Genomic DNA, 11,934 nt, shown 5'->3' with positions numbered 1-11,934 from the left:
GCTGAGTTGGCTGAATACCTCAACGGATCTTCTCCTGTAGGAGGTAATGACGCTCCTGGACCATCAGATGAACAACCACCGGTGCAGAATCGTCAACGTGGGTTAGGGCCAAGGGTTAGGGTAGCTAGGGGATGTGGGACCGGAGGTCGGTTAGGTGATCCCGGTCATCACCATTAGGATTCATTGTGTAAAATCCAAATTTTATTAATAACAATTCGTATTATGTCTAATTTATCTTTGTGTAAACTCCAAACATTAGGTTTCTTTCGTAATTCTAAAATAAACACATATCATAATACAAAAATTTATAGGTCAGAAACCCTAATTCAAGGACTTGTTATTGTTATGTTGAAGGGCTTGAAGTTGGTCCCTTTTGGCGAAATTCACATACACTTGTTTTGACAGAAACCCTAATTTTGGGTCAAGTTCGCAGGGACATAACTCTCTCATTTTTAATTATTTTGAGGTGGGACCAAGTGCAATGGAAAATTTAAGATGTCTACTTCACTTGTTATGTTGGACAAAAAATCATAACTCTAACACAAACACATGCAATAATACAAAACATTATAGGTCAGATAACAGATAAAATGTCAAAGAGTCCAAGTTCAGGTGCCCATACCTTTCTCATAAAAATTGCAAACGATGCAAAACTTTAGTCCAAATTCATTATCTTGAAAAGATCTACAACTTTTATGTTGAAGGTTTTGTCATTTGAGGCTTTTATCATTCAAACTAAAGGGCTTGAAGTTGGTCCCTTTTGGCAAAATTCATATACACTTGTTTTGACAGAAACCCTAATTTTGGGTCAAGTTCGCAGGGACCTAACTCAGTCATTTTTAATTATTTTGAGGTGGGACCAAGTGCAATGGAAAATTTAAGATGTCTACTTCAAATGTTATGTTGGACAAAAATTCATATTCCTAAAAGAAACACATGCAATAATACAAAACATTATGACTCAGATAACAGTTGAAAAACTCAGAAGTCCAACTTCAACTGCCCATAACTTTCTCATAAAAAATCCAAATGATGCAAAATTTATATCCAAATTCATTGTCTTGAAAAGATATACAACTTTCATGTTGGAAGTTTTTTCATTTGAGGCTTTTTTAAGGGAGACGCCAATTGGATTGGCGCCCCCTCTTAAAAATTACACATAGGCGCCAATTGGATTGGGCCCTAGCCAATCCAATTGGCGCCTCCTTGCAATTTTTAAGAGGGGGCGCCAATCCAATTGGCGCCTCCCTCTAAAAGTGGGGTATATTGGGAAATTTTTTGAAAACTGGGTTATTTTGGGAATTTATTTGAAAAAGTGGGGTATATTGGTAAAAAATCCACATAATTGAGCAGTTCCACTAAAAAATGCCGTTTTGCCCTTGTACCATAAACAAGTTAGAGTCTCGCTGAACTCAACGCAGCGTGGGAGTTGTTCGTCGTCGGCCATTAACATTGAGAGAGAGTTCGTCCAGGTTTTCCTCTTTCACACAAATCATTATAATTTTCTTCATATTTTGTTTCTGCAACCTGCGTGTTAACTTAGCTCTGAATCACTTCATAGCGCCAAACCAAAAATATATAATAGTTTGAGATCAAGAACCATAATAACAATGTCTGATTTTGAATTAGGGTTTAGTGTTTAGTGTTTAGTGTTTAGGGTTTAGATTTGTATTTCATTATTTCTCTTCTTTGTTATTAGGGGGTTTTCTCATGTATTTGTAACTGTGTAATGGATGGGCTTAAGTATGCTGAGTAGAGATGACTTTAACTTATCCTATCTTTCTTTGCAGCTTGAGAGATTCCAATCTGTAGTGTAGACATCAATGATAAATATGAGTTACACAATTTCTTTTCAAACTAAGAGTTTCAACTTTCACTCTTGGAATGATCTGCATGATCTTAACGATCAAGGGAGTTGTGTTTCTGGCGTGACTTCTGATTTTAGCTCAAGGAAAAAAATGTCTAAATTGCACCAAATTTCTCTACGTGATTGTTTTTCTAGTAATAGATGTTGCTCGTCTTGGAAAGGATTGCGGTGTAGAAGTTTATATGCTACCGTTTTAAGTGATAGAGAAGATGAAGTTGACCATGAGGTTTCCGGCTTTGAGAGTTATACTGGCGAAAGGAGAAAATCTAGTGAACGAGTGGAATTAGTCGAGTTTCTCAACTCTTCAACTTTGTCATTAGATGAACCATATGTTAAAAATGATGAGACTGTCAACAATAAGACTCTTCAGACGCTTTGCACTAATGGAAAGATAACGGCTGCAGCAACATTGATTGATATTATGGCAGGTATAAGTCAAATACCTCGTTTTCCTTCTTGCACGAATTTGATACGAGGTTTTATCCATACTGGTCGGGTAGACAAAGCTTGCAGAATCATGAATATAATGGTTATGTCTGGTGGTGTTCCTGATACGATTACATTCAACATGGTTATTGGAGGTCTTTGTAAAAAAGGTAATTTAAAATCTGCTCTTGAATTGCTTGAAGATTTGAGCTTGAGTGGATGCTCCCCAGATGCAATTACTTATAATACAATAATTGGTTGCATATTTGATAAAGGAGATTCTAATTTTGCTGTTAGTTTTTGGAAGGATCAGTTGAGAAAAGGGTTCCCTCCATATTTGATGACCTATGAATTTCTTTTTGAGCTGGTTTGTAGACATTGTGGGACTTCTCAAGCCCTTGAAGTATTAGAAGATATGGCAAGGGAATGTTGCTATCCCAATATCAATATGTACAATTTTCTTGTAAAATTAAGTTCTAATCGGAGGAATTATAAAGATACTGCTTTGGTTATTTCCAATCTTTTATCCCGTGGGTTGAAACCGGATGTTGCGACATACAATAACCTTATGCGCTCTCTTAGTCGCCATGGGCATTCAGACGCAATTGATGATATTTTGAAGATTATGAATGAGACTTCCATTCCACCTTCACTTGCTACTTACAATATTCTGTTGACTAGTTCATGCAGATCTGGATTTCTGGATCGTTCTATAAGCTTATATCTCAAAATGGTTTCTGAGAACTGTTCGCCGGACATTGTTACTTACAATACTCTTCTAAAGGCTTTATGTAAAGAAGGATATATAGACGAGAGTGTTCAATTACTTCGCTGTTTGTCCGGTACTAACTGTTCTCCTGGATTGGCCACTTATAAAATAGTAATTGATGGGTTGGCTAGAATGAGATCTACAAAATCAGCAAAAGAAATGTATGGGGAAATGGTGGAAAAAGGAATTGAACCAGATGGTATTACCCACCGTATTTTGATAAGGGCTCTGTGCCGGGTATATCGATTTGAAGATGCGGTGGAGCTATTGAAAGTGATGTATAGAAAAAGACAAACGATTGAAAATGATATGTATAGATGTGTTATCATAGGATTATGTAAGCAAAAGAAGCTTGATATTGTGATTCAAGCTCTAGAATTGATGGTGAAATGTCCATGCAAGCCAGATGGAAGATTGTATTATTTTTTAATTAAGTCTCTTGCTTATGAGGGTATGGTAAAAGAGGCTAATGCTTTGTATCAGAAATTGATCGAATGGAGATTCTTAAAGAGGACTTGTTTGATTTAGTTGGAGTTCACACATAGATGGGCCAAATCCAATACTTCTTCTAGCCATGTACTAATTATATCAGGTGATTATTTTAACCCTTTTTGTTTGTTTCTACCTTCAAACCGACCCTATTTGCATTATAACTCTCTTGTTTCACGATATTGTTATTTTGGTGTTGTGACTATTGTAGTTCTAATGACTAAATAAGGTTTGTGCTTCTAGTTCATTTTATTTTTCATTTTGGTGCAACTAATTTTATATTCTAACAAACAGAAATGTTGTCTTGTAACGAAAGTTACCTCTTGGCTCCTACCTTGTTCTGGTTTCTTCCAAGTGGTAATGTTGGTAGTTGTTTTTTCATTCATGTAATGGATCATTATATCTCTATTTGACTCTTTCTTTGATGAAAACTGGAGGTAACATTGTAGCTTCGACTGATTTTAGTGTGCCTTTGTCGATTTCAGGAAAGGTCGATTAGGTACTCAATTAGGTATTGTAATTTCCAACCACATCAGCTAATATAGAATCGAGATGGAGTAAAATTTTGACAGTGAAGGTTGACATACTTAGCTTCATCACTACTCACACACTGGCTATTTGTAGTGTCAATTTAATCTTCTTTAATCTTCACATTTGCAGATTCTTAGAGGACTCCAATATTTTAAATTGCCATTTTTGTTGGTTTCGGTAGTTTAAGCTCATCTATATTGACTTATGCTGTTATTATGATTTGTGGAGGTTGAATAGAAGAAACACAAATGGAGATATTGGTTTAAAATTTGAACTATGCTGCTTGTGATTCATCTAATATAGTAGAAGATAGATGCTAATGCAACATGTATTCATAAATTCTAAATAGATCATCAAATAAAGGTTCTAGCATGCATAACCATACTTTTGTGTTTTTTTTACTAGTGTGTTATTTTGTCCCAAACCAACTCATCAAACCTATAATTTTGTTTTTATGTTAAATGTTATTTTGGTGCAGGGACTTTTATAATTATTCTAATTTTCTTTTTAAATCTAGCAATGACTCAGTTTTGTGCTTCTAGTTCACTTTTTATTATTAAGCAACTAATTTTATATTTTCATCAACAAGCAATTATTACGATTACGTACTTATGTTTTAAGCTTCTAGTTCATTAGTACTTTCTTATTTTGATGCAGTTGCTTTTGTAGTTAATTAAACAAAATTATTTAATGAATGCTGTCTTCGAGTTTAAAGAATGTCCATCTTAAATTTTTGAGAATGTTCTTTAGACATCTTTTAGGCGTCCAATGCTTCTTTTTATAGTATACAGTTCTTGAGGATGGTGTTGTATTATTATATTACTCTTTTTTTTTTGGTCACTAATAATTATAAATTATGTATTTTTATATGATGTTAGATCTTAGAATACGGTATCAATATTTGAGTGTTTAAATAACACTTTTATTTTACCTTGCCTTTGTATGTTGATGGAATTGGATTACAATTACAATAAATAAGGGAAAATATTCTTTCCATCCATCCTATGAGGTACGTCCAATACCTTATAAAATTTAAAAATGTTTTTCTTTTATTTAGTGATGTATTTTTGAACACATCTAAAATCACATAAACCTTCATTATTCAACCAAACATTTTATTTTTGTCAAAATATGGTTTGGAAATGCATTTTTTTAAATTTTTAGGATATATTCAAAGATGCATCACCGAAATACTCCATAAAGTCAATTAATAGGTATTGCGAGTGTGTTAATTTCACACCAGAGATTTTTTGATGCATCTCCGAAAACCCCCTTAATGATTTCAAGGCAGCAACATTGTCCCAACATTGTAGTTTTTTAAATCCCTTTAGAACAACGTACATGAGGTGACGCCCTGCGATACTCCTCTAGTACCAAATGACTCTCAAAATCCTCGAGTATTGTATCAAGATCTATGTGGAGGACGGTGGGAGGAGTGGACTCTAAGGGATGTCTTAGAATAATCTGTAAATATTCAAATTGGTGCATCACTCATCCGGGAAGATATAAATACATCATACTTGATCCACATTCCAACCATCTATAGTATAACGAAATGAGGTATAATTGACGCGTTTGACAGTGACCTCCATGGGCAGAAGACAAAGTCAGTTGCTACATGACAATCAAGATACACCTGGAATGACTCTATCGCCTGGTCAATCTTCAGTGTAGTTGCACACAGGTTCCCATTCGTAGATGTGAGGAAAGTGAGAGACGATTCATCCCTGAAAATGTTTAGATAAAATATTAATAACAAGTATAACAAAAGAGTTATGAAAATATTAGTAACGGTAAATTATCGTAAGCAACGTGCAACTTCCTGTCATATACTTTGTCTTCCAAAGACAACCCTCGCCCAATTTTAAGTATAGGTAGACCAAATAGGCGGTCCCTCAGTTATACTCATGAATCGTCGTATCTAAGGTAGACCACATAGACGTAGGTTGCACTTTTGTCCACAAACATGGTCGTGCCAACTAGGAATAAGAGGTAACACCTCAATGCATACTGTCAGTGGTACTCAGCCGGCATATCATCACCGTCGGTATCCACAACCATCTGTAGGTGGTCTTTATAGAGTTCTTCCAAAATTTTAAATCTAGCTTGAGCACCTTTGGTGTTAGCTACCTCCACTCCTATAAATATTACATTTTATGACAAAACTTTCATCTCACCCACCAAAATCAAGGTAAAATTCCATGACGCGGTATGTTATTTTTTTCTTCCAATAAATTATCATATATTTCCTCGGTTTAAGAAAAAATCGAGGGGTAAACTAATTCAGATACATGCTTCGAGTCCAAGCAACTGCAACTTTTGTTTTGTTTCCTTTAAAAGTGACGTCTTTCTTATTATTTAAGATTTTATTTTATTATTAAATATTCTATTTCCTCGGTTTCTCAAATAACAGAGGGTATCATACCCATATTTTTCTACAAAGGAATTCATTTACTAGGTTTTATCCTAAATCTAACTCACAAGTTCAGCCGCTCCATACTCTTAAACATCATTTTGTCTGATGGATTGTGAGATAGAATTTTTTGTTGGTTTTGTGTTGTTGTTCTTCTTACATCAACATTTAACAAATCATTTTTGTGTTCTTGCAATCTATCTCAAGTAATGGTGTTATTGTTGTTCTTGTTGTTATTCACGTCAATATTTAATGGAATAACTTTTCAATGTTGTTAATCAAAGAAAACTTTTTATGATATAAATTGACTTTTTCGGTTGACAACATTGAGAAATTTATTCTTTATCATATTGCAACATACAAAGAAAATGGTGAATGGTAAAAAAATTAAAAAATAAAATAATACATATTACTTCAAAAAAAATTTATTCACCATTTTTTTGCAATAGAAGTCATCTATTACATCGGTTCTTTTAGAAGTCGAAGTTAAAAGTACCAAATTAATTATAATTTTTATTAAAATTTTTTTTTTACCTCGTGTTTAAGTCATAACCGAAGAGAAATACAAGCGTGTTTATTGAGTTTATTCGCAACCCTTAAACAAATCTTTTATGTCTATTTAGTGAATATCAATGCTCAAGACAATGTCATTAATGATTTGCGTCAAACCTAAAAGACATTCATTGAGAAGACTCATGCCACATTATAAAAGCATTCTGAATGTCAAAAATTGATCAAGAAAACATTTTTCATGAAAACATTGAAACTTATTTTGTTTAATATCATAAACATTGAAACATTATTCTGGACTGCAATAGCAACAAAATATTTGGGTTTAAGGTTTCTATTCTTAAATAACGATATACTTGGATATTTATTTTATTTATATAACCCTTTTTTTATTTATATAATAAATATATGTATGAAATATTCAACATTTGATCTTCCCAAGATTCAATTAAACGAGGATCCAACATTTGTTTTTCACCTACAATGATAACGATGAATCAAATTCAAAATTTATTATATATTTTTACTTTAATACTTTGTGTAAGCAATGGAATATTATGTGTAAACAGTGCAATTTGTAAACAATTTTTAATTTAATATTCAATGTAAAAAAAATAATTTGTATTTAAAAAAAATATATTCCCCCCTTGGTTTTGGTTATAAACCGAGAGGTATACGGCGTTAGTTTTGAAAATATAAATATGTTGTTACTGAGGATCGAACCAATGACCATTTTAGCTATCCCCTCGGTTATTCAGAAACCGATGGGTAAAGTGACAAGTTTTTATGACACTTTTTGTTACTGCGCTTGTATGACCGAGGTGAAATCCAATTCGTGCCTGAGGTAACATATGTCTTTTTATAGTAGTGCTCATTTACGGTGTCAGATGGGTCAACCCCAAAATATGTAACCAGCATCTCACTGGCTCCCTCTCTACCGAGCCTTATGTCGTCCAGTAATTTTGCCCTGATGGAAATATGCAGGAGGCATGATACGTCATTCATGGTGATGATCATCTCACCAATAGGAAGGTGGAAAGATGGCGTATTTGAATATCATCTCTCTACAAATGCTGCATGCATGCCATGGTGTATGATAGTGTACGCGATAACACATAAACCGACAAGACCATAGTAGTGGATAACATTCTTGAACCAGTCAGCGTTAGGTTGTTTCAAATTGAATATCTTCCTTATGTGGTTTACGAATTTCAAACATAGTCGCTCTTGTAAAAAACAAATGATCCATCAACCACGATTAAATTAGTTTAATACATAAGTAATATAAAGGTAAATAAATATACCTCTCCTTTCCAAACATGTATAGTAACATCGTCTCCATAGAGAGGAAGTAAGTAGGTCTCAAATAGGCCTCCTGGATAACTCTCTATAGGGGCATCAACAGCGGGTTCCTCTTGGACTTCTGGGGTTTCAGGTGCTGCTTCATCATCTGGGGACTCGTGGCCTTATGAAATAGAGGCTTGAGATAAACGACTGCGAGAAGTAGAACCAGATGATTGTGAACCATCAAAGGAGTTATCATCGACTCGTGGCCCTGCCTCTAGCCTTTTCACGTCGTATAGACGCATGTTAGGACACACGACTGAGCCTAATCATGTCCAAGTTATTTTTAGCCATTACACGTGTAATAAAACCAGAAAGTCACATAAAAAAATCAACCAAAATGCAGCCAGATACAAATCCGGAGATACATCTTTGAAAATAACGTAGAGAAAATATGAAGATGCATATCCGGATGAACTTGTGATTTTCAGCAATGGCAGAAACCTCATTGTTGCCCTAAACTCAAACCAAATGGAAATACATGTCTCTATCAGCTATCTTGTTCTATTTTACTACTATCTAATGCAACTTAAACAACATATATTACATAAAACATCATTCAAAATACAATTTTTTTTTGATAAACTTACCAAAATAGAGTTCTGATTGAGAACCTTTAATGAAGTGAGTAACTTTGAAGCAAATGAAGTAGAATGGAGTGAGTAAACTTGATACAACTTGCTCAAATAGGGTTTGGAAATGGTTTATAGCAAAAGAGCTCAAATGGAGTTTTTGTAGTGAGTATTCAGAAAATGAAGGAGGAATGAGGAAGGGTCTCGCGCGGGTTAATGTATAAAACGTGTCAAAAGATGTATCTATCCACTGGATTTTGGATTAAAGGTGTTTATAGAGATGTGTCTCCGAATTTACTCTTATATTATATGGAGATACATCTCCGAATTAAATTTTGGCAAAATAAGGGTGGCTAATCCCTTTGCGCTAAAGAGTGTGTAAAAAAAGTGTGTCTGAAGATGTATCTTCAAACGGTAGGGATAATTTTGACTTTTTACGGTGGTGGGAGAGCACCTCATAAACTTTAGAGAACAATTCCCTAAACAAGAATGTGAGATAATAGTTGTAAGTAAATAGATAAAGAGACACACTATCTAGGATACTTCAAGGATAAATTCCCTTTTGGATTTGTCATACCCTGATTTTGACCCTGAATTTTTTTTATTTTCGTTTGGCACTTGGCCTAAAATTCATTTGCATACATTCATTCCCAAATCCATTTTTTATTTTTTTTATTTTTTTGATAGACATGGGTCATTATCTAGCTTCTTGATCATGGTGTTTTTTTATTATAAAATGGATTTTTATTATTTGACTTTTTTTAACTTTCAATTTGATTTTAATTTCAAATTAAGTTTAGATCCAAATTTCAATTTAATCTTAATTATTTATTTTACTAATGAAGTCAAACTCTAATTGATTTTAATTTCCAAATGAATGTTAGAGTTGATATCAAAGTAATTTTAATGAATTATAGATTAATTTGATTTTTTAAATTGGTTTTTGCTGATTTGTTATTATTATTTAAATTGATATTTAGACTAGTCTTGGATTATTCCTAAAAATCCATATCCATTTTATAATCAAATATCCAATAACCCAACTCTATTTTTTAATTCAAAATCCAAAATCCATATCCATTTTCTTTATCCATTTGGAACCAATTCAAACCTTCATTCAATATATGCCAATTCCATTCGATACAATTCGATAAACATTCATTCATAATCCAAAGAAATTCCATACATACTTCTTCATTCATGCGCATATGTTACTATTCCATATTTTACATTTGTCATATTTTTAAATTTGCATTTCATATTTTCTTCATTTTCACATTAAGGTTCTCCATTCATTCATGCTTAAAGATTCAACCACCTTCCCTCGTTTTCCCTCTCTCTAAATTAAGTATACTCTCAAGCCTATCTGATGGAAATATCAAATGATTCAGGCACTAAGAAACCAAAAAGGTTGACATCTGTTGTCTGGAATCACTTTGAAAGGATTAGAAAGGCTGATATATGCTATGCTGTTTGCCTACATTGTAACAAGAGGCTTAGTGGATCAAGCAACAGTGGAACTACTCATTTAAAAAATCACTTGATGCGGTGTCTGAAAAGATCAAACTTTGACGTTTCTCAACTACTTACAGTAAAGAGAAGGAAAAAAGATAATACTGTCAGCCTAGCAAACATTAGTTTTGATGAAGGTCAGAGGAAAGAAGAATATATAAAGCCAGCATTTGTCAAGTTTGAACCGGAACATAAGAAAGATGAAATCATTAACTTTGTAAGTAGTAAATTTGACCAGGATAGGAGTCAACATGATCTTGCTCGTATGATCATATTACATGGATACCCATTGACTTTGGTTGAACAAGTAGGGTTCAAAGTCTTTGTGAAGAACCTCCAGCCTCTCTTCGAGTTCTTGCCAAATAGCAACGTAGAGATTTCTTGTATAGAAATCTACAGGAGGGAGAAAGAGAAAGTGAATGAGATGATAAACAAATTATGTGGCAGGATCAATCTCTCCATCGAAATGTGGTCTTCGGCAGAAAATACATCATTTTTGTGTCTATCTGCGCATTATATTGATGAGAAATGGACATTGCAGAAGAAAATTTTGAACTTTCTTACACTTGACTCTTCTTACACTGAAGACTTGCTTCCAGAAGTGATTATCAAATGCCTTGATGAATGGGATATTGACTGCAAGCTATTTGCGTTGACTCTTGATGATTGTTCTGTTGACGATGACATCACTCTCCGAATCAAAGAGCGTGTTTCCGAGAAAAGGCCTTTCTTAAGTACTCGACAAATACTCGATGTGCGCTTTGCAGCACATCTCATAATTTCCATCGTTCAAGATGCCATGGATGCATTGCATGAGTTGATCCATCTGCAGCAGCACCTGCTTAATCACTTGCCATTGGAACTCCTGGAATATCACCCTCTCCTATGGAAAAGCAAGCTGCAAATACCAGAAAGACATTCATCAAATTCCAAGACGAGTTAATAGAGACAACGGCGAATCCTGCTACCAAAATCGATGATGCGGAAACTATCACCACTTACCGGGTTGCCAAATTTGGGGGAAAACCGTGCATCTCAACTGCCTTGTAGTTCTCGTGACTCTACGACAGTACGTTACAACAGCCTGCGCCAAAACAAGCCCACATCAAAACCAGCAGTGCCTTTCATGCCAATCATTTTACATGGCAGTGTAATTTGAACCCTGTCATATCTAAGTGTGGTCCTGCCGCTGTTTGAACCGGCTGTCATCCTGTGGAATTTCCTCGTCCAGTACCTATTGTTGAATCAATCCCTGATATCATTTCCGAGCCACAGGTTTGGAGATGAGTGAAGATGAACTGGTGAGAGTTGGTTCAGAAAGCATAAAAGAAAATGGTAATCCAAATTTTCCTGGAACCGACAGTGCTGGGAACGAGCCAAACCAAAATGTTGGCTCTAACAACGACACTAGCTGCAGTGAAATGAACATGGATGATGAGAAAACATTCAGCATTTTGATTCGGGGAAGAAGAAACCGAAAGCAAACTCTGAGAATGCCAAT

The 11,934-nt window shown here is 34.4% G+C and overlaps 2 protein-coding genes across 6 annotated transcripts; both read left to right on the top strand.

The window, feature by feature from the left end:
• The first annotated feature begins 1,341 nt into the window (after positions 1-1,341).
• LOC127098387 (pentatricopeptide repeat-containing protein At1g08610) lies at positions 1,342-4,464 on the top strand. 5 transcript variants are annotated; one of them, XR_007793352.1, is made up of 5 exons: positions 1,342-1,472; positions 1,791-3,654; positions 3,846-3,908; positions 4,037-4,128; positions 4,212-4,464. XR_007793352.1 is itself a non-coding variant. In XM_051036972.1 (2 exons), exon 2 carries the CDS (start codon positions 1,824-1,826, stop codon positions 3,588-3,590), a length of 1,767 nt encoding a protein of 588 aa, XP_050892929.1. In that variant the 5' UTR covers positions 1,342-1,472; positions 1,791-1,823; the 3' UTR covers positions 3,591-3,810. The 5 variants fall into 5 exon arrangements, 1 of the variants encoding a protein (XP_050892929.1); XR_007793350.1 differs by lacking the exon at positions 3,846-3,908; XR_007793351.1 differs by having other exon boundaries at positions 4,037-4,464.
• Positions 4,465-10,290: 5,826 nt separating this feature from the next.
• On the top strand, positions 10,291-11,376 carry LOC127095398 (zinc finger BED domain-containing protein RICESLEEPER 1-like). Its single transcript, XM_051034095.1, has one exon. It carries the CDS (start codon positions 10,291-10,293, stop codon positions 11,374-11,376), a length of 1,086 nt encoding a protein of 361 aa, XP_050890052.1.
• The last annotated feature ends 558 nt before the right edge of the window (positions 11,377-11,934 follow it).

Source organism: Lathyrus oleraceus, chromosome 6 (genome assembly GCF_024323335.1).
Source record: "Lathyrus oleraceus cultivar Zhongwan6 chromosome 6, CAAS_Psat_ZW6_1.0, whole genome shotgun sequence".
NCBI lineage: Eukaryota > Viridiplantae > Streptophyta > Magnoliopsida > Fabales > Fabaceae > Lathyrus > Lathyrus oleraceus.
The sequence above is the reverse complement of the archived record's forward strand: the minus strand, read 5'-3'. Positions and strand labels throughout refer to the sequence as shown.

Bases quoted from the DNA above. Each gene is read 5' to 3' on its own strand.
- LOC127098387 (XM_051036972.1), top strand. From the start codon at position 1,824: ATGATAAATATGAGTTACACAATTTCTTTTCAAACTAAGAGTTTCAAC.
- LOC127095398 (XM_051034095.1), top strand. From the start codon at position 10,291: ATGGAAATATCAAATGATTCAGGCACTAAGAAACCAAAAAGGTTGACA.